This window comes from Chaetodon auriga, chromosome 5, assembly GCF_051107435.1.
Source record: "Chaetodon auriga isolate fChaAug3 chromosome 5, fChaAug3.hap1, whole genome shotgun sequence".
NCBI lineage: Eukaryota > Metazoa > Chordata > Actinopteri > Chaetodontiformes > Chaetodontidae > Chaetodon > Chaetodon auriga.
Genome location: NC_135078.1, coordinates 26,307,398 through 26,330,290, shown reverse-complemented (window position 1 = coordinate 26,330,290; position 22,893 = coordinate 26,307,398). Strand labels below are relative to the sequence as shown.

The 22,893-nt window shown below is 43.1% G+C and overlaps 1 protein-coding gene across 4 annotated transcripts; it reads left to right on the top strand.

Moving 5' to 3' along the window:
• The first annotated feature begins 602 nt into the window (after positions 1-602).
• On the top strand, positions 603-22,863 carry LOC143320787 (homer protein homolog 1-like). Of its 4 annotated transcripts, XM_076730731.1 has the most exons (9): positions 603-1,099; positions 6,682-6,838; positions 9,048-9,179; positions 11,414-11,506; positions 14,216-14,364; positions 19,260-19,416; positions 19,683-19,793; positions 19,931-20,011; positions 20,120-22,863. In XM_076730731.1, the coding sequence occupies exons 1-9, from the start codon at positions 1,080-1,082 to the stop codon at positions 20,309-20,311; spliced, it is 1,092 nt and encodes a 363-aa protein (XP_076586846.1). In that variant the 5' UTR covers positions 603-1,079; the 3' UTR covers positions 20,312-22,863. The 4 variants fall into 4 exon arrangements, with proteins under 4 accessions (XP_076586846.1, XP_076586848.1, XP_076586847.1 ...); XM_076730730.1 differs by lacking the exon at positions 603-1,099 and having other exon boundaries at positions 6,411-6,838; XM_076730733.1 differs by lacking the exons at positions 19,260-19,416; positions 19,683-19,793; positions 19,931-20,011; positions 20,120-22,863 and adding an exon at positions 14,647-16,462 and having other exon boundaries at positions 604-1,099.
• The last annotated feature ends 30 nt before the right edge of the window (positions 22,864-22,893 follow it).

Below are 22,893 nucleotides of genomic sequence, written 5' to 3'. Positions count from 1 at the left end.
AAAACTTAGGGAGGGAAAATACTAATTACAGCCTCGGAATAACGCTTTCTTTGGGCATTTTGGTGAGTAGGCCACTTCCCAACAAACTTCTTATAAAATAACAAAGCATCAAATGGCATCAGTCCCTTGAGCACCGAGTGACGTCACTGCGGAGGACGGTGTCGTGACGTAGGCAGTTCAATACTGACAGCGATCTGAGTGGGAGGGAAACGGATGCATCAGCCAGATGTGGAGCGGTTGGGGGGGGGGGGGGGGGGGGGGGGGGGCACATAGGTGCCTGTGGATAGGCTTAGATCAATAAAACGCACATATTGCTACAGCATAAAAACTGCAGGATATTTGAATCTATGCAAACGACTCCACACACCAGCATTGGTAAGGAGAGCAGGACTTTGTCCAGTGAATCAGTAGAAAAAGGCATGAACTGATGTTGCAGAAACACGAGAGATGCTGCAGTGTTAGTCCTTGAACCCCATAAGAAATCGGCTTTATCATAAAAAATGCAGTGGTAATACTGAGTGTGTGGAATAGCTGTGAAATAGCTGTAGTCTGGGCGAGACAGTGGGGGTGTAGCATGTGAGCCTATGATAATGAGAGAGAGAGGGGGAGAGAGAGAGGGAGAGAGAGACGCGGGTGGACAGTGTGATGCTGTGCGTTATCTACTGGCTAAATGAGGGTTGTCTTTCCCACTTCAGGCAGCAGGGCTTCTCCACCCTTCCAGCGAGGATCTGTAATTTACACGACAGCAGCAGGGCGCCTGTCGGATCTCCATCGGGCTCTGTGCTGGATCTCCCGCAGCGCTGCTCCTACAGCTCCTGCTCCATCACCAAACCCTCAACGCCAAAGGACGAGAAGAAGATCTGATTTCCGTGCCATGTGCACAACGACATGTATGTGTGATTTCATGCGGTGACAGCGGAGGGGAATGGAGCAGATGTCATCAAATTCCTGCAGACGCACCGACGGTGATACATTGAAGGTTGTCGTGTAGAGAGAAGACCTTCATACGCAGCAGCCAACCCGAGAGAGTCGTTTTTTCATTGCCAGCGAAAAGGAGCGGTCGTCAGGTGTCGCCTTTAATGTCATCCACAACAATGGGGTAAGTGTGATTATTATCCTACAGGCTGACTTAGTTCCTTTCCCTCCTTTCTGTAGCTATTCATATCAGCTGCGGCTGTCTCACAGGGTATGAACTTCCCTGTCATGGAAACCACACCAGACATAACACAATGCTGAGCTCCGTATATGCGTTAAAATGCGCTTCTCTGTCTTACATGACGTCTAATAAACCTGAGCGTGGATAGTTCAGGTAGGGCTGTCTGACATGTGTGATTGTGCGGTGAGCCTCGATGTGCCGCACACACATAAAAAACCCCACAAATTTTGAGACATATAATGGAGCAACTTATTCATCTTTCCCCTCAGAAAATGCCCTGTTGGGTAAAAAGAAATGCACGTTAGGCCCAACATGTGGACGCACAAATGCTGGTGCAGAAGTTGCCCCATCGTCAAACTTTAAGGATCAAAATAGTGTGTTAATCTGCAACGAGTCCCAAAGTGGGACCACCAGTGGATCCTATAGGGGGTTTTGGGTCTTCTCATCAACATGAGGCAGAGCTTAAATTCCCTATTATTACACTAGAACAGTGAGTGAATGAAGATGCTGTTTTTCTGTGTCTCTCTATCTCAGTGTTACTCCCCACCTACATTACAGACAGTTATGTAATTCTGAGAGAAGGCATGTTTAACAACAGCATTTCTTCTTGAATATTCTCAGACTGAGATCTGTGGTCTGATGTCTTGTACATCCTGTTCTGGGTCCTGCTCCAGAGAAGGTTTGGGAGCAGTATCACGTCAGAAGCAGGGGAAAGTCGTCAGCTACAATGCTGCACAAGGCTCCAGTGACAGAAAGCGGCTTCTTGTCACTATGGCAGCACAGTGGCCGCTATCTTACACATCCTCAACAACAGGCACCCATCAGTGAAATATCCGCCTAATGCACAACGATGCTCATTTGCATGTCCCCCAACCCTGCGCTCAGCGGCCCATTTCCCCCACCAAGCCTGCCGTCCATTAACAGCTGTCTCCTGCAGTTCATTGTGATTAATTGCACAGCAGGAGGTTAACAATATGGCACAGGCGCGGTGCGATTTCAAGGCATCAGCCAAAACTCCTGCATTAACTATTTACAATACACTGGAGGCTTCCCAAGCGCCCACTCTGCCCTCCTACAGTGTGGGCAGCATATCATTCAGCGGTCTCCCACTCAGCCTCAGCTCTCCACTGGGCTCTGCCATACTGGTGACTAAGTTACTGTTATGCAACTGACTCAATGACTCAATTGATCTACAATGGAATAAATTGTAAAATCTGTGATTCAAAACACTAAGATGCATACAGTGTGCGCATTAAGGTCTGAATCTGTGCAGGTGCAGAGACAAAAGCGTACATAGGTGCAGATCTCTTATCCAGCTGCCTATCTAGCATTAATGGCACAGACAGACAGAGTCATGTTTCACTTCCGGTCTCGTGGCTCAATACCAGGCCACTTACAGCTAAATGGTGATGGCACAGAGGAGAACATTATTGTTGGATGAGAACTGGAGATGCCTATCAACACTCTCTCCGGTGCACTCTCACTTCCTTGGGCAAATACAATCAATGCACAGAAGGACTCAGTTTCTCTCCCCATCTTTGTCTTTGCTTGTGTGTGTGGGTGTGTGTGAGAGAGAAAGTGTGTTCACAGGCACATCTCAGGTCATCCAAGCTGCTCCGAGTAGACAGAGCAACAGGGAGCTCACTCATTAATGACCTCTCTCTACTTTAAATAAGATCTACTTCCCTTCAAGCTCTGCTCTGTTGAATTAATGAAAAACTCTGGAAACAAGGACAACTTTTAGAGGGGGGGTGGGGCGGAGGTGGAGGTAGCAAGGGAAAGTGAGATCTCCTGAGATGGACCAGTTCATTATGCTTCTGTTTCACTGTCAGAGTTTGCAGAAAGAGGGGCAGCTGTATAGCTAAAGGGAACACACTGAAGTAGAAAATAAAGAGCAGCCTTTTGTGGTATAAAATGATGCTCACTTGTGTGTGCGTGTGTGTGTGCGTAAGCTGTTTGGGTACACACTGTGACTCACAGAAGAGTGTTGACATTTGTATCTCATGAAGAAGAACAAGATGCGCTAAAGGCAACACCTGTCGCCACTCCTGGACCCGCAGATGCTGTGTGTGCGTCTGTGTGTGTGTTCATGTGAAATGCCCTGTAGGCATTGGTACAGTGTTGTTCGACGATCAATACCTGTGTTAACATGTGTGGAGTTTAGGTGAGTGCGTTAGTTCAACACGTTTTAAAGGGTCGGTTCACCCCGATTACAACAAGTGGAGCGCTATCAAGCCGTGCAGGAAGTTTTTGTCTCGTATTTTATTTTACACATTTTACACCATTTTTTTTTATTTTCAGTCAGTTTTCACAGGTAGAAAATAGTTCAGATGAAAACTCTTAGATGTCTTTTTCATTCAGCTCCATTACACTGGAGGCAGAAATATTCCTCGACAAATAAAATTACAATCATTATTGCAAGACACCGTGAGAGGTAAGTGAGAAATTCCTGTTTTTTGTTTTGTTTTTTTTAATTTGTGTGTACTGACCCTTTAATCCACGACACACCTCCGAGCAGCAAATCTGTCTCCACGTCAGTCCACCTGTAGTGGCTCCTTTTTCTGTTCTCCAGAAAGTATCACAGCTGAGTTAAAGCAATCACTGTAAGTTAATGCAAAAGTCAGAGTCAAAGTCAGTTTGTCCATTTTAAAGGTTTTGAAATGAAATGTTTCAAAATCCGTTCTGCATCGTATCAGCCAAACACACACTAATGAACTGTGACTGAGAGCTATTGGTCTCGATGTCATCAATAAGAGTAGAGGAGCATCTTAAAAACAGCCAGATTTTTCCACCAACATTTGCATCAATAATTCAGTACTTAGTTTTCTAGAACACACAATTTAACATAATAGAAAAAAACTGTAAAATTGTTGTATATTATGCAATTACACAACATACAGTCTATCTGCGTGTTGCTTTTCTTGATTATGGATCTTACACTATCCATCCATTCATCGTTTTCATCATCATCCTCCCACAGGAAGTGTCTCAGGCACACAACATGCAGCTGTTTGACGCTTTCACATGTTTTTCCCATAAAAACTCTTCTTACGTTCCTGCAGTTCAGGCGTTAGCAGCTCAGCCATAGTTCACATAATTGTATACCCAACGGTGTAGCAGTTTAGAGCATCCCACTCTCTCATCTTCTTCTCAGCGCTCCATCCTCACCTACATTCCTCACCTCCTCCACGTTCTCCTCATCCCTCCCTTCTTTTCTCACTTCATCAAGCTGCCTCCCTCCCTCCCTCCCTCCCTCATCCTGCCTGCCTTCTCTCTCTGTTTTAGCATTCACGTTCCATCACCTGCCCTTGTGTCACGCAGTCCACTCTGCATGCTAAACACTTCCTCCTTCTCCTCTTCCTCTTCCTCCTCTGTGTTTTTCCTTCCTCCTCTGTACTTTCTCCTTTAGCACTCATTTGCATCCCACTGAAATTATCCCCTCGTGTACCCTCTCACTTTTCTTTTTTTCCTCCCTGACCATGCTCACCCTCTCATAGTGGGGTGGGCAGTTTTTATTTTCACATTCACACTCTTCTATGCACTTCTTTCTTGCACTAATGGAAGACAGGCACATCATAAGGCTTTCCCTGGTGCTTTTGTTGTATCCCTTTTGATAAATCTGTGTAGCAGCTATGCAGCCTACATGTTACTACTGGAATTCATCACTAGAGTGCAAGAGGATCAGCGTATTCTGAATTGACCTCCATGCAATCCCATAACCAATAACTCTGTCAGGCTATTGGCTCAAACCAGAATCAGCGTAGAAAAGAAACTGTAGTGGGAGCATGAACCATGGATCTGTTGCCTTTCGTGCTTTCGAGGAGAGAAAATGTATTTAGAAATTATTATGTATATTTTGTTAGAAAGGAGAATTCAACTTGAATTGCATTCCATCATTTATTGTGCTGTCTTTTAAAAGTTCTGTTGTAGGAGTAGGTATTGCTTTTTTTGACAACTGGTGGGTGTCATTTTGGAATAAAACTCTTTGGCAGAGGCATTGATGTAAAATTCAAAGCACAAGAACATTTCTGTGTTTGGTACAAGCACAATCAGGCAACAAGAAGCGCAACATTTGCCACAGCTCCATCAAATTATGCAATGAAAAATGATACCAGTTGCCAAGTGGCTATTGCACAGATCATACGGACAGGCCGTGGTTGTGTGATGTGTGCTGGGAGAGAGTTGAAATGACTCACACTTCCGCCACTTACACTGCTGTCGATGATTATGATAATTCGCGCACAGCACTCCACAAGCAGCTTTGTGGAGCGACATTAATCATCCCAGATTCACTCTCTGACTTCCTATACTCTCCATATTCCCCATCATTCTCTTTCTACTGCCTAACTTCCCCCTCTCTCTCTCCCTCTCTCTCTCCCTGTCTCCATGTTTTTCTTTCTTTCTCAGTCTTGGCTAATCACACACAGGAGGGGTGCTGCTGCTGAATTTTAATATTCATTTATACAGCAAGCCTTTGATGTCCCCCATCACCCCCTCAGTGCAGTGTAAGCACTTCTCTATCTCCTGCTCTGCCAGCACTGCCAGCCCAGAATATCTCCCTCTGCACCCTGCGCTTTGAGTGTGTGTGTGTACTGACTGTAGATATTACCCAAGAAGCCCCAACAATGCTGGAATATATGAGGGCATTTTAAGAGCAAACCAAGGAGTGGGGGACAAATGGACAAAGGGTGAAGGTGGCGCATGAGTGACGGGTGAATGGGTGGTCAAAAAACAAAGAAGGCTCTTATATAATCACCAACATTAATAAGGGAGAATTCCAACTCAGGTTTGAGTGTCGCACAGAGGTCAATAAGGAATTAAGTCATCTCAAACTGAGCCCATCACTGAGTTTTGATCATCTGCTGATCTAAGCTACACAGGCACAAATCCACATATACACTCACACATAAATAGAGATTTATAATTCCCTCACATCTGTGTCATAGTGTGTGCATGTTTATATATGCACATGTATTCTGGGTGTCTGTGTGGAAACTGCAGCTCTGTGGGGTGTGTCTGTGGTAGTTAACCATGGCCTACTGTCTATATTTAGCCTTAAATCCTCTCCTTTCCCCCCCCTGTGCTCCCCTGTGTGACCCTCGCTCGGTGCTGCAGGCATTCCCATATCAGAGCATTGAGAGACGGCGCTCCCTTACACAGACAGAAAGACAGAGAGAGTTTCTGTTAAGTGGCTGCCTGCATTTAGTGTGTTGGTTTACAAGTAGAGAGATAATGGATGAGAAGAACCGTAGACTTAAGTTGTATGTGGGAACTCTGCTGTAGTTTGTAGGTTCAGTTGCTCCAGCTTGTTATCCTTGTACATACGACAATGAGTGTTTGCAGTAATCTTGTCACAGCCTGTCTTTCTGTGCTGTAACTATGGAGGATGGCGAGTTGGTAATTCGTCTGCCAGGGCGATCTGACTCCCCCGTGGGCAACAGGAGTTTCGGCGCTGGCGTTGGATTCGGTGAGACGTTGGTGTTGCGGCACAAAGAGGTTCACAACTTCTTCTTCGTCCCCTTTAGGGAGCAGCCCATCTACAGCACCCGGGCCCATGTCTTCCAGATTGATCCCAACACTAAGAAGAACTGGCTGCCAACCAGCAAGCATGCCGTTACTGTCTCCTACTTCTACGACAGTACGCGCAATGTCTACCGCATCATCAGTCTGGATGGCACCAAGGTGAGCGCTTGATTCTGATTGTTATAGCACACCTTTCACTCTCTGTCGCACTCATTTTATGCTTTCCTGCTGCATCCATTGAGTTATTTTTAATTTCTAACACACTGACATGGTTTTATGAAGATGACAAACAGTCTTCCAGGATTTTAATGGTACTGTGATCCATTGAGCGTTGACGGTGTTAATAAGCTCTAATGTGCAAACACATCTTAAAAGAGCTCATCGTTGCAGCCTGTCCCAAGACTGACAGCTCATGTTTCATTGTGTGTATGCATGCAACTACTGTATTTGTGCGTGCACGTCAATGTGTGTATGTCTGCACGTCAGAGTCGACGCTTTATGTCTCGGGATATTTTCGTTACAGATCTGGAAGGGATATTTGCTTGGTTTTATTTGAAGCAGAGTTCGAGGTAGAGCTCGTCATGACTAAAGGTAGAACTTCAACCCTCAGCTGAGTCCAACCACACACATGCACACTCCCCGCCAGTAATGGAAAGAGGAGGGGTGCAGTTAAATGAGAGAAACAGATGACAGAGTGAGAAGAATCAATGGAAGGAGAAATAACTCGAGCGACGCAGACAGACAAGTGTGAAGCCAGGTGAAGAAGAGGGTTGAAAGAATATGAAGGACAAATTGAAGGCGAGCAAGGTTGCAGGGTTTGCATTCAGTGGCTGCCAAGTGTGCGTCAACCGTCGCTTCTAATGGTCAGTTTACTGTCTCATATCATACAGCACTCAATAGATATTTGATCGCTAAATTCAACTGTTGTATAACACACACACTCACTGGCTGCTACCCATCCCAAACTCATCATTAATTATTGATGTCAACCAGAATGTCAACCATTACACAACACTTCTAATTGATAAGCAATTAATTTGTTCCCCATCAGTGTTATTTAACAGTGGAAGCTGAATTATGTAAGATATAGAGGTAGCCTTCTGTTTCGGCTCAAGGCTAGCGATGTTTTATATGAAGGCAATGTTATTTTTAGACTTTTTTGTGTATAATGTAAATATATAGATTTGGTTTTATTTTGTTTCCCTTTTTTACTGTCTATTTGCTCTTTTTCTGAATCTCCTTTTTATTCTTGCTATTATTGCTATTTGTAACAACTTAATTTCCCCGGTGTGGGAACTTACTTTGGATAGACAGAAAATGTCTGATGGTAGGATCAATACATTGTTAGTTTCGGGCTTCTCATGAGTTGTTTATATATATAAACGGTATAAAATATTGCTATATTTACCCTTAAACTCATAGCTCACAGTATTTCTGTGTCTTACTCTTGTCATGGCCGCCACCTCTTTTCTCCCTGTGAGATATTTCTATCTGCCCGTCTGCCTCTCTGTCATCAGCCTGCAGTATGTGTCTGTGTACATGTATATGCTCATGTTCGTGTACTGCTGTTCATGTCTTCCTGATGTTGAACCACTGAATCTGTGGCTGAATGCTTTCAAAGTCACATTCAGCATCTCTCTGTTAGCTTTCCAAGCATGGATTTTATCGTGTTGGTGCATGTGAGCCTGCCCTGCTCTGGACGGGATTTTTACATATAAACTGTTCTCTCTGGCTTCCCCCTGTCTCTCACACATACCAACAAACATGTACACAAACAGAACTATTTGTTCTGATGTATAGTGATGCAACTGAGTATTTTCATTATCAGTTAGTCTGTCAATAATGCTTTTATTTAATCGATTAGTCATTAGTCATTTCGTCTATAAAGTGTCAGAAAATTGTGAAAAATGCTCATCACCATTGCACAGAAGCTGCAGGTGACGCATTAAAAGACTTTGTTTTGTCCAGTCAACAGTCCAAAACCCAAAGACGTTCAGTTTGCAATTATATAAAACAGAGAAAAGTGGAAAGCAAAGGATGTTTGACATGTTTGCTCTATAAATATCTGAAATGCTAACTTGATTATAAAAGTTGTTCAAAATACATTTTCTATCCAGTGACAAATCTATTAATCGCCTAATTGTTTTGGCACTACTGCAGCACTGTTCAGGGAGGCACTGATACCAACAGTGACAGAAAGATAGAATAGAAATGCATTTGAGCTTTCAGTGTGTGAACTGTGTGTGTATTTTCTTCTGTGGTATGTGACTTGTGGTATGAATAATCTTTATTCAGACCCACAGATTAAACACACTGCAGTAATAAAGTTAATTTAATATGTATTAAGTGGGTTGCCTCTGTCCTACAGGCAATAATCAACAGCACCATCAGTCCCAACATGACGTTCACAAAGACCTCACAGAAGTTTGGCCAATGGGCGGACAGTCGAGCTAACACTGTGTACGGCCTGGGATTCTCCACTGAGCATCATCTAGCCAAGGTACCACCCCACTCCACACACACACACACACACACACACACACATGCACACACACCACACGGGGTGGCTCCTCCTTTCCTGTCACTCAGTCCCTGAGAGCGGATGACATTTCAGCTTTCTTTTTTTACTCTAGTTGCTATAGCTTCTCTCAAAGTGTAGGATTTGTTTGGCAGTTAGCCCTAATGAGGCTTTTTTTTTCTCTGTGTGTTCATGAAAGTAATGTATACCTGTGTGTTCACTGTGTGTGTGTGTGTGTGTGTGTGTGTGTGTGTGTGTGTGTGTGTGTGTGTGTGTGTGAGAGAGAGAGAGAGAGACAGAGAGAGAGAGCGAGTAGGTGGTTGTTTCTCTCCTCTGCAGTATGATTAAGCTCTGTCATGAACTGTGGAGTCTCACAGCCACTGTCAGAACAACACACACACACACACACACACACACACACACACACACACACACACACACACACACACACACACACACATTACAACCAAACTCAACAGTGTAGACACGTCCTCTGTGTCAGGACGGCAAAGATAAAGAGGCTGATAACAATATCTGATATTATTTCTATTACAGCTGTTTCGTGTCATACACAGGACATTAATAATACGCGGTCTTGTGACATGAAGGGTGTCAGGTCAGGCCCTCTCTCCTCCAATCCAATCATTTTCCCCTTAAAAAAATGTTACGCTTATGTTTCATAAGTGGAAAATTCTGGCACTCCACCAATTTCACATATTGTCTTAGTTTTTGACTCCTGCTTCTTCGATTTTGTCCATTCCTTTTAAAATCTGTTTCTCACAAGGCCACCAACTTTATGAAAGTCCAAAGCTAAATTGTTGGAGTACCCTTGCAAGAAATAAAGGTGCTGCACACAGCACAGTCACCACCTCTGCCTAGGACCAGGTGTAAATTTGTCTAATTATGTGACCGTAAGGCAGTCAGTTACTGTAGAACAATATGTTCACTCAGGTGTCTTCCTCAGGTAAATAAATAATTAACCAATAATTCATAATAATGGTCTTGTTCTTTGTATCCACCAAGTTCTATTATTGTTCTATTCTATGAGTGTGACAATTGCCTAGTATGACATATGTGATGTGTTCTCAGTTCTCTTGCACAGAACATGCATTAATCTCAATGAGACATAAATAAAGCAGAACAGAAACAGAAAACCAAATAAAGGTAAATTCTATTGAACATTCAGTTCATTATCAAGCTTGCATCATTGCCACAAATCAGAGAGAAAACTTTTATTGTTTTTTAATTTGAAAAAACTTCTATTTTCTCAACTTCCTGGCTAATAAAGAGCATTGCTGCTTAAACTGATTTGCAGAGTCAGAGATGTATCTGTATGCAGTTTTAACAGACACTTACCAGCTGATTAGAAGTATATTCTGTTGTTTAAAGTTGAAACAATCAGATTCACTTCTCAGATATCTGCAGTGCCAACACTCCTGTAGCACTTATACTGAGAACTACTGCATTTAGATCACTGTACCAGAACTGTAATATTGCACTGAAGTGAAATGATATTGAGTTACTTGTTGCAACTCCACTAATGGCAGACACAAGACCGGCTCCAGCAGAGTTGTCAATTTGATTTCCTCACCACTCAGCCCTCTGCAGTACAAAATTACTCTGTAAGACTGTGGGAGTAGTGTCGGCGATGAACCACACCCTAAAGGGACATTGGGGATATGTGCCTCAGTGTTTATATTTGCTCGAAGCCCCTCAGCTGAGCTCACCTTACTGCTTCAGGCTCGCAGGATGTATCTTCACTCTAGATTAAAATAACTCTGGAGATCAACTTCAGCCACTGACAACCTCTGATTAACGGCAAAAACCCAAACAGGAAAACACAATGGTGCACTCTGCTTTGCCGTGTGTGTGTGGTGTCTGTGTGTGCATGCTGCAGGCCTGTGTGCATGTCTGTGATAGACAGGTTACTTACAGTGACCTAGTTAGCTCATGTTTCTGCTGAGGCATTATGGGTAAGGGCCGTCTTTTCTAAGTTCAACTGTGGGTCGTTATTGGCAACAGCTTCTCTCTATCCTTCCCCTGTCTTCATGGCTGACGTATTACACACTGATCTGTGTGTGTGTGTGTGTGTGTGTGTGTGTGTGTGTGTGTGTGTGTGTGTGTGTGTGTCCATGAACATACGGCTTTACTGAACAGATTAAACCACATTATTGTATGAACTGCAGTCCATACTGATGTCTTTCCTCTGTGTCCAGTTTGCAGAGAAGTTTGCAGAGTATAAAGAAGCAGCACGGCTCGCTAAAGAGAAAAGTCAAGAAAAGATGGAGATGGCCACGTCTCCTTCTCAGGTACGTTCAGCACACACTTTCCTAAACCTGCTAATTCAGTCTACTTACGCCTCTTATCACAGGCATGTTGTGTTTAATGAACAGCTGGTGAACAGGTCGAACTTTGGTGTTATTTAGTTTGATTATCACAGGAGGCAAAGAGGGAAACTCAGAAAATAACAAAGAATTTAATGCAAAATAGATACTAAAATATGTTTAACTAGAGAGTGTTTTGAAACCAGTGGTGGAACAAGTATTCAGATCCTCCACAGGTAACAACAGCAATACATTAATGTACTCCTGAAGTAAAAGTACAGGTTATGCAGAGAAACCCCTCCTGACTTGTTTTTACGTATTGTATTGCCAACACTGATGCATCAATGTGTAAGCAGCATTTTACCGTTGTGGCTGGTTGAGGTGGAGCTAGCTTGAACAACTTTATATACAGTTAGCCAGTTTAGTTCATTCCTTCCATAAGTGAATCATATGTCTGTTTGTTTTTTAAATTAAACTAATTCTTCAGCTAAAGGGTAACCATTAATTATACCTGTCAAATAAATGTAGTGAAGTAGAAAGCGCAATGTTTCCTTAGAGAAATGTATCATAATTCATATAAATGTAGCAGAGAATAAAACTGAAAGTTTCTCAAAATTATACTTAAGTACTTGAGTAAATGTACTAAGTTACTTTCAACTACTGCATGACCCCCTGGGAGGTCCTGATAATGAGGTTAGGAATTACAGTCCTTACATAACACACACCAATATGGCACGTTTTCCCTGTATCCTCCCTATAAATTAAAAGAAAAGGATGAAGCTGTCTGTGGACCTGCCATAAAGTGGAGAACATAATTAGCCTGTATGTTACGTATTTGTTTGTGTAGGATGTCTAATAACAGTGTTTTAGGGCATGTGTAACTGCAACTGAGAGAAAATTAGCTTGTTTCAGGGAGGAATCCCCAGAGAAATCTGTTCTTTAATCTAAAGGCTGTTAACGGGCTTCATGTCCTCGTCCGTTCATTATGGAGGCGAGGGGAGCAGCCCCCCGCTGTACTGCGGTCTATTACCAGTACTATTAATGCTGCGGCCCACATAGGCTGAAGTGTTACAGTACCTTGTACCTCCCATGGGAGGATGTTTATTAATGAAGCCAAGTGGACAGCTTCGCTCTCATCAGGGGTTGAAGGCTGCATGTGAACTGGCCACCACACGCTGTGGTGGTGAAAGCGAAGGGACTGCTGTAACAGTAAAGGCTGCAGCCTTCCTGCTACAAGCCCGCAGTGCTCCACTGAAGCTGTCTGCTGTTTCACTACTGATTGTCAGCGTTTCAACCACATGCCTGTTGGCTTTCTCTCGAACCTCCAGATCCTCTCTTTTCTCTCCTCTAAATAAACTAGAGAACATGAGAGAAGAATTATTCCTGTAAGACAAAACGAGAAAACACACAGCCAAATGCTAAATGCTAGTCCCAGTAGGTCAGACCCCAGTGGAAGTGTACCATGAACACATATTAAATGGGGTACTAATGAACATGAAGCGCAAAATGTAACGCCCGCCCTAATCTTCCTCTTATCTCTCACTTCCTTCTTGTCCATTAGAGACGTACAGGCAGTGTCATTGTCCTACTGTATTGTGCCCAAGCCCTGAGTCTTAATAGCTTTGTTTTATGTACGTGCACTAGCTAAATGATTTGTCTCTCGTATAATTCTGTGGTTGTATGGGATATAAAGATAAGCATTAATCTGTAATTATGCAATTTCCCAGTGCTATACTAAGCAATTTATTGGCCTATAGGCATGTTTAACTGCTCACTAAGACGCTCAAATTTTTTGCACCACAGTATGAGCGTTATGACTGTGAGAGACAGCATCGATCACCTCCAGAAACACACAAACACACCTCTGTCGTTTCTCATGTCGACTCCCTTGCTGAGCTGGGCTTGTTGAGATCACTCACATTTCATTTTCTGTGAGTTTTACAAAATGATTAGTTCATTGAACAATTAGACAGTGGACAGGTAATTAATTGAAAACAATTTTCATAATTATTTAAGTATTTTAGAAAAGAAATAAAGACCACATTTTCACTGGTTCCTGCTTCACAAACATGAGGATTTGCTGCTTTTCTCATTGCAAATTAATTATCTTTGATTTGGATTTTGGAGTGATCTGACAAAACAAGAAATTTGTAGGCGTCACCTCAGGCTCTGGTGCTGAGGTTTTATAGGGAAAACAGTTAATTTAGTAACTGTGCACAAAAAAGAATTGACGGTTTAATCAATAATGAAAACAGTTGTTAGTTGCAGCCATAAAGCGGTGCTCTTTTTTCCTTGTCACTTCAGTCATGGTGTCTATCTTTGCTCTATTTCATCTAAACAAAGCACTGTTTCTACTTTTGGTAAAAGGATTTTGCCTCAGACTGTCTCACCACAATTAATCACCATTAAGAACTAAAAATGTAGCAGATGTAAAAGCTTTTATGAACTCACTATGGGTTTAATCATTACCGCTTTAAATCATTGACATTAGGGAGTATCATACAGATATTTATTTATAGGGAAATGTAGCAAATGTCAAAATAATTTGAGCTTTTATAATGATTTCCAAATTATTTCCTGCTTTATAAACATTACTCTCTGTGTGAAGGATAATTAAAGAAGATTGAGATATTTAAGCACTGTGTTTGATGTCTAACTGGCAGTGACAGCTGAACAACTTTGTTTCACGTGTAGGAGTCTCCAGGAGGTGAGCTCTCGTCACCTTTGACCCCGGTGACTCCGCCCATGGAAAACATCAACGGCACAGATGAAATCTGTGACACGACTCCCAATTCAGACGCCCTTCCAGGGCCGGCGCAGAACGCACTGGCTTTCGCTCACAGGTACATCTCACGTCGTGCTGTGTTCACTGTCCCGAGTTGTTTACTACATCACGGATGTTACAATATGACCACATACACTCACTGTCACAGTCATATGTCTCATAGATTGCACACTAACAATACTAAATGACATGAAGTGTTATGAATCTTTCTCTGTTTTCTGAGGCACTTCTCTTCTTCTATGTCCTTCTTGTCGTCTGCGTGCACTTATATATGTTGCATGTCAGCATGGTGGTGAACTCCTTCTATTCACTGCTCCTCTCTCATGTTTTTCCTCTCTAGGGAGCAGTTTAAGACTTGTCGGGTCTGCTCTTTCTGATAGGGATGTCATAACAAGTCCTGACTACTGCGACATCATAACTACGCAAAGCAAAAAAATGTTCAGGCCAAAACTTTCTGAAAAATAAGAGCCTGATTGCAGGTCAGCAACAGGGAGGGTCTTCTTTACAAAACCTGATGCATTGCCTGTTTACTAACTGCTAATGAATAAGGTAACAACGGTGCGCCATCACTCCAGTCAGGAGGAATAAGGGTGCTATGAATATCAGTGACATTCTTACACACAAACACATGGACCAGCAAAAGATGTTACTTGTGTTTCTCAGGAATGAGGAATTATTCAAGTTGTTTTATCAAATCTGAGCATGCTTGGTAAGGAAACTCACATATATTTATAGTTTTGTGTTTGCCTACTGCGATGCAATAATATCTCTATGCATGCACAACTACTGTTGTATACATTCCTGCTGTCCTTGTGTCCTGTTAGCAGACTGAATATTGAAATGGATAATTCATTTTCCCTGTGACTGTCAGTAATGGTTCATATACAGTAGATTGTGTAAGATAAAGAGGTCAAAGTGCCATGTAAATATGTTTGATTTGTGTAATGGCTTTCTGAAGAGGTGTGGCTGTGAGGTTCATCACCAAAAAGGTGTTGATGAAGCGTTTATGTAAGACTTATATAACATACTGTGGGTAGTGGGAGGCAGAGAAAGAGCAAGACAGATAGACAGAGAGAGAGAGAGAGAGAGAGAGAGAGAGAGAGAGAGAGAGAGAGAGAGTGTGCGTGCGTGTATGTGTGTATGTCTGTATATGTGTGTGTGGGTGTGCGTGGGTGTGGTTGTGTGTGCCAGAAACTTGGAAAAGAGAGTATGACGGAGATGGAGAGAGGTGCATTGTGTAAAGTCTGTACATGAGTCAGTGCTACCTAAACAGCCACCAACTACACACACTCTCACTTCAATAAATAAAGTGAACAGGAGGGCATGGACAATCAGTTTGAGCCATTTCAGTGACTGAAGTGTTTTTTTCTCAGGAGAGGAAATGTTCCTATTATCTGCTGTCACCTGTAGTCGACTGTACACACAGGTCTTTTCATTTGTAAAATCCCTGTAATCTTGTGCAACTCCTTTCATTATTTCTCTGGCTGCGATTCTTATTAATTAAAGACATCAATCAATGGCTTAATGTATTATCATTCTTTTTTGCTTAACTATGGGGGTCTGAGAGGAGACATTTTTTGATATTAAAGATCATTGCAGAGATCTTTAGAGACAGATGCATTTTTATTAGTGTGTTAAAGTCTGTAAAGCTGTGACAAGCTCAAGTGCAAATGCTTAGAAATCCCTACCGCTTCATCATGAACTCTGTGAGGCTACACAGATCTGAGTGTGCACTGAGAGCGGGATGTAGAGAGGACACCCACTGCCTGCTGCAGCATTGCTGCTGATGTGTCTATTAATGCTGCATGCGTGGGAGACGGGGTCGACTCTCAGCATTCGCGATGGCAAGCATGGACGTAACAAGCGAACCTCAGTCTCACATTTTCTCAGAGGCATATGCAGAGAGGGTAGATGCTAGGACAAGTCCCGATATTTGACCTCTGAATCTCTTTTTCCATCCTATGATTCTTCCTCAATTTAATATCAACTGTGTGCATCATCTTACATGTCTACCACCTTTTACAGTAGCTCCATCAGCTTTTCATGTGTTTCAAACTGCATTTAAAAGGGACATTATGTTAATTTGTGTAATGGTGCATAAGCTTGTAGTTCATTTTAAAGTCTGAAGAAAAGAATAAAATGTTTGTAGTATATTTTGAATGTGTTTACTCATATAATACTTCATGAGGGCTCAGGCCCACATGCAGAAACACACCTGCACACACCCGTGTTTGCTGTCTTTTTGCACCAGACCTCTGCGATGGTCTTGGTTTGTCTCTCTGCCATGTGTCTGGAATTAGATGATGATAACATATACACCACACTGCTTCTTAGCAGGGCTGTGTAGGCAGGTATGTGTGGGTGCAGAGGGCAGAGGAAGAGAGGAGGATGAAATATAGCCGTGTGCAAGGCTGTGAGAGGGTTTTTTTTATATTACAGGATGTAGGCGTGTTTGGCAGGTCTGCAGTGGAGTCGTTTTGAATGGTTTTCTGAATATTGGAAGACCTTTTGTTGGGTCTGCCTTGGCTGTATGTGAATGGTCTTCTAGTGTTGGAGGATGTAGGCGTCTGTCGGTGGGTTTGTGGTAGGCTAGTGTGGACGGAGACGGTGCCGATGTCATGCGTCAGGGTGCCACGAGCGCCTCTCTTCCTCCAGTGCTGCCATGGCAACTGCTGTGGCTCCCTGCTTCTTCTTGAAGTGCTCTGTGAGGAGGAAGACCTACCTGACGACTCACAGCGGGCAGGACACGGCAGAAACACCAGAGGGCCATAGAAAACCTTCATTGTCATACAAGTTTATGTTGTGTGTTTGGGAGCTTTATCGAACCTGGGAGAATAATTATACTTCACATTTTGAAGTAGTAAAACACGAAACAGAGTGTTGATGTTTTATTCAAGAGTCAGAGTGTATTGGCAGTGTGTACAGAATATGTCCAAACCACAAAAAAAACATTCAGAATTAAATCAAGAAAAGATTCAGCGTTAACCTGACACCCCACAAAATCTGCCTTCCCTCGTCATGACATATTCTGTTTTAGTAGGCAGAAAATTGTTCACATGAAACAGATAAAAACACATCAGCTCTGTAACATTAAAGCATCTTCTGTACCAGATAGAGAATTAAAAGATTTGTGATAACATGTACTCAACAACAGTGCAAAAAAAAAAAAAGCACAACTATTTCTTCATCAGTTCAGCATCACACAATTGGCTGCTGCATGACTGAACGTGAAATTATAGCAAAATTACATAATGATCATCGACTGCAAAATATCAATACCTAATAAAAAGCTCATTGTGTACACAATCATATCATCAGCAGCAGCTACTGTAACTTACCCTCCATGTGTCTCACACACCTTCAGCTCTGCTGTCTTCAGCCACAATTGCGCTCGAGTGCCCTCCCGAAACCTTTTAATGAAGACGAACACCAGTGTCAAAACATCTTGCACTCTTTTCTCTCCTCTGATTCTCCCTCCGTCGCTCTCCCATGCTCTCTCCGTCTGTCTCCATCTTCACATCTTGACGTCTCGCTTGCTCTCCTGCTCTCCGACTGGTGTGTGGGGTTTATACATTGGCGGGGCTGTGTGCTTTGGTGACAGCATCGCTCCATGTGTGTATGTGTGTGTATGAGTGGTTGTGTGTCAGTTGATATGTGCATGTGTAGGATGAAGTGTCGTCTCCCTCCTGTGCGTCACACACGCAGACACACTTGCACTCACAGAGGGGGTGGCTGTTGTGTAAGAACTGAAGGCGCTGTGGGAGTCCTGAGTGAATTAGATCTGGGCTTTCTCTCTTTTACACTTCACAGAGTGGGTGTTATGGCATAGTGGAGTACTGCAGCAGTGTGTGAGCATATATATGTGTGTGTGTGTGTGTGTGTGTGTGTGTCAGTGAGGGGGCGGAACAAAACTGAAAACAGCATTGTTATGGGTCATACACAGACCCTCTCCGCTCCTTGAGCTAGCTAAGCTCCTTTTGTGTTTTTCTGTGTATGTGTTTCCACCGCTGTGAGGAATTACTGTGAAGTATGTGGGAGTAGGAGCTCCTTTTCAAAGGAACTTGACTTGATGTCGGTACTCGACAACGTTTAGGTCTTTCTCCTGCCCAAGTGAGACAGTATGAGAGAGACAGGGAGTGGGCATTATGTAAATCTTAAATGAATGCCTACAGTAGTCATATCTAACAGGGGAGATGTACAGCGGAAGCATTTTCCCTCCAGAAGGTTGATGTTATATATGAATCTCATGTTACACTTCAATCCAACCATCGTCTACCCAGCCCATATGCAAGCATTTTTTTCCACCAGCCTTTTTTCTCCCACACATACCCTCCATCCTGAAATTCAGTCACATTCAATCACTTCTCCCTTATCTCTCATCTCATCTTCTCGTCTGTGAGTAGCTGGACCAGATTAGGCCAGCCAGTCTGAGGATATAATCTCAGATTACAACTCATGTGGCAGACAGCTGCTTTCACAGCTACTGGCCAGGAAGTGCCGACCTCCAGCTTGAGTACCCGCTGTCAGCTTTCAGTGCTGGAGCAAAGGTGAATGCATGGATGCATGCATTGATTGCTGAATGGATCTACTGGACACAGGCACATGGGCCCAAGAGGTCATGAGGCCCTGGGCTTTTCCTGCAAAATGTCAGTCAAAGAGACACAAATAGACAAAATGAGCACAAAGAGACTTAAAACAATCAGGTTCAGAATGAGAATCGTCTTTATTGGACAAGTGTGTGTGCACATACAAGGTATGTGACTCCAGTTTAAACTCACACTCAATGTACTTTTCAAAATGACAAAGAAACTCAAAATGACCACAAAGATACTTAAAGGACCACTAATTGATGCAAAAAAATATATACACAGACTATATCCATACCATTAAAACATGCACACTTGTGTTACTGTTGTGGTAATCTGACAGTATGTACGTCCCTGTGCTCTGCAGCCCCGCCATGACAAAACACTGGGAGGCTGAGCTGGAGGCACTGAAGGGGAACAATGCCAAACTAACGGCAGCTCTGCTGGAGTCCACAGCCAACGTCAAACAGTGGAAACAGCAACTGGCTGCCTACCAGGAGGAGGCCGAGAGACTACACAAACGGGTGAGGGACGGGACACGGAAATGCTTGCTTGTTTTCATGTGTGATTAATTAATTCAAATCAAATAGGAGTGATCATTTGGAAGTGATGGTGTGAAGTCAGGATGAGAGTGTGGCAGAAAAAAAAACAGACAGGAGACATGGGATTTTGCACGAGGGAGAGCAAAGAAGAGGTAGTCTGGAAATGAAAGATAGGATGAGATCAGGAGTCTGTGGCGCCAGTCTCTCTCTTTGGATCCAAACCCTGATCAATCATATTGTTCTTCTAGGTGACAGAGCTCGAGTGCCAGAGCAACCAAACCCCAGTCATCAAATCCCAGAAGACTGAACTCAACCAAACCATAGAGGAACTGGAGAATACGCTAAGGGATAAAGAAGAGGTGTGTGTGTGTGTGTGTGTGTGTGTGTGTGTGCGTTTATAGGTGTGATAATGGTGGAGTCCCATGCTTGAAACGTATGGCTCATGCAACAACATCCTATGCTATGCAGTCTTGTAATCTAGCTTTATGTCCTCCAGGAAATGGAAAAGTTGAAAGAGGAACTGGAAAACATGAATGACCTGATGGAGCAGAAAGACACCCTTACCCAGAAACTTGAGGTGAGTGATGAGAGGTATTAACCATATAATTGTTCCTCAAAGTAGCGTCTTCTGACATGATTTACTTTTTGATGGCACAAACCTGCTAATGATTCTCTTCTTCTCCAGGAGACGGAGCTGCGCAGTCGGGTGCTGGAGGAGCAGCTGGCGGGGGCCGAGCAGCGGCTGGAGGAGAACCAGGAGGAGCAGGAGAATTTCAGAAAGAGCCTGCGGACGCTGCTGGAGCTGCTGGACGGCAAGATCTTTGAGCTGACGGAGCTCAGAGACACCTTGGCTCGGCTCATAGAGGAGGCCAGCTAGAGACGGAGCTGCCCAATCTTCACAGACAGAGCCATATGATAATTTACTGACACCCCAGCTCACCCACACCAATCCTACCCACCATGCACCTGCCTCCTACACCCCACACACTTTAAAACTGAGACACTACACTGCCCCAATTCTAAATTTTGCTCAAAAAGGGCAGCTAACTCCCCATTTTTACCTTGCAGGCATTGAGTTCCAACCAACCGTAGGAACTCCTGTAGTTCAGAACAATACAGGGACTACCTCATCTTGCCTTCTGATTGGCTGGTGTAGGCGTAACCTTGGTTGAATTGATCTCTCCGGTCGAAGAGATGCCTGTCACGGCACAGTGCAACTGCCCACAAACCCACCCAACCACACACTCTCAAAAAGTTAACTTGAGAACTGTGCCTCAGTGCCATCTGCTGTTTCACTGGGAGAGCTGCAGCACAGCTTGCAGCATCACAACATCATGCACACACACACACACACACACACACACACACCCTTTTTCTTCCTCTCTAAACTGCCCCCCAAGGGGAATGTTGAAAGTCATGTGGAAATAATTGCTGTTAAGACTCAGAGAACTGCGCCAAAGCTGCCAAATCCCCCCAAAATGTTGTCCTCTAACTAGCAGATGCTTTGATCCAAAGTGACTTACTGTACAGAGACGTGCTGAACAGAGAAACAGAGTTCCATGTTTCAGCTCGGGCTGCCAGTGGAGTGTCACTGGAAACAGGGAATTGAAGGACGGCTCTCAACAAACCAGTCAGTCTTACCTATCGGCCTGGGGTAACATCAGTGCTGCTCCCAGCCTGGACACAGAGGACTGCTTTACTTCTCCGGCGGAAATGAATGACTGCTATATATCCACAGCCTATTTAAAATCCTACATGATAGACGAGCATTGAATCTTCCAGAGGCATCGCTCATGCCACACAGAAATTTTAGGGGGTGTGTGCCCATGCTAGATTCGACATGAGATTTCCTGCATCCAGACTGCTTCCACAGTCACAGACAACTGACCTGTCTTCCTGCCAAACTCAGTGTGGTGTTTGTTCCCGAACAAGGCCTGACCTTTGACATAGCGTGTGCCTTCAAAGCACATATACGTGGACACATGTTTGTATATAATATGTGTGTGTTTTGTGCTATGAAAGAAAGACCGTTTTTGGACATCAAGGCCTACACGCAAACACACACACACACACACACACACACACACACACACACTGAGCAATACCAGACAGGCTCTATACGACACCTCTATCTAACTAACTCTATCAGGTACTCTACTCAGTGGACTCATGCAGATAGGTCAAATGCAACTTAATTGATCCCCCCCGTCCGACAGAAAGTGTACTACTGTTGACCGCGAACCTGTGTGGCAGCCCTGTCTGGACAAAGTAGTGCATCGTGAAGGGCTTATAGAGTGCCATCTACATGTCCGTAAATCTCGACCCTCAGTGAAGCTGGCCACAGATTTTCACCCCTCATGGGTGAATACAGAACTGTACACAGTTTCTAATCTTTTTTCTTTCTTTTTTTTTTACACAGGATATAACACTGATGATATAATAACAGAACTGTATAAGACAACTTTCTACTCATGATGGCATTGTAAATGAATGGATTGATAACTCAAATGCAGTAACACCCCGCAGTGGCTTATTGTTGTGTATTAACCCACAGAACAGGATTGCGTAGTTATTATAGAGTATCTAGTCTGTAGGGAAACAATGAAAACCTCTTCAATATATATTTAAAACGCGTAACAACACGATGTAAACACACAGTGTTAAATATTCTGTACCAAAACACGCACTTACAAAGCAGCTCCTGTACCTGTAAAACCCAGAACTGCATCTTAAAACCTCTTCCTCTAAATTCACTGAATTTCTAAAAAGCTATATTGTCACATGAAATGCTGCTTATCTTACCTTTCAATTGAGCACCCTGTTTGCACTGTGTTATTACACTGTTGTAACTACATTATATATCAAGAGATTTGCATTAAATACTAGCACAGCATAATTCTGTAGGTAAAATATTGTAGTTAGTTACACAGGTTAATACACTGGAATAAGACCCATGTAAAGGGAAAAGTTACCCATGTTTTTCTTTCTTTGACAGTCAGATAACAGAGATGGAATACCTTGATATTAATGCTATTGTTAATGAATGCCTTTGTACAGTAGTGGATAAGAAGCTTTTCATTCTCCTGTTTTGTAACTTATGGTATTTAAATGTAGGTATTATTATTGTATTTAGAGGTATGAGAAGACTGGCAATATTTTTGACTATTTAAAGTAATTTTGAACTCATGATATTAAAGAGGTACCTCAGGCTAATGATGTTCATAGATTGGTGAGACTTGTGTGTTTGCAGGTGAAAGGATTTACCAGACGCTGGTGAAAAAGCGATCAGGAGACACACCTGTTGGTGCTTCAGCCAGACTAAATTCTTTGTTGAATTCAAACAAACACAGCCCTACCAGGCTGAGAACACACCTCTGTGAACTGAGAAATGCTATGTTTTATATTCAAATACAGTGACCGCAAAATTCAGTGTGTGCAAATCACTTTTGTTCTGTTTTT

Excerpts from the sequence above, each read along its gene's own strand:
- LOC143320787 (XM_076730730.1), top strand. The coding sequence starts at position 6,536 with ATGGAGGATGGCGAGTTGGTAATTCGTCTGCCAGGGCGATCTGACTCC. Across the intron at positions 19,794-19,930 it reads CGCTAAGGGATAAAGAAGAG|GAAATGGAAAAGTTGAAAGA; the intron begins GTGTGTGTGTGT and ends TATGTCCTCCAG. Across the intron at positions 20,012-20,119 it reads CCCTTACCCAGAAACTTGAG|GAGACGGAGCTGCGCAGTCG; the intron begins GTGAGTGATGAG and ends CTTCTTCTCCAG.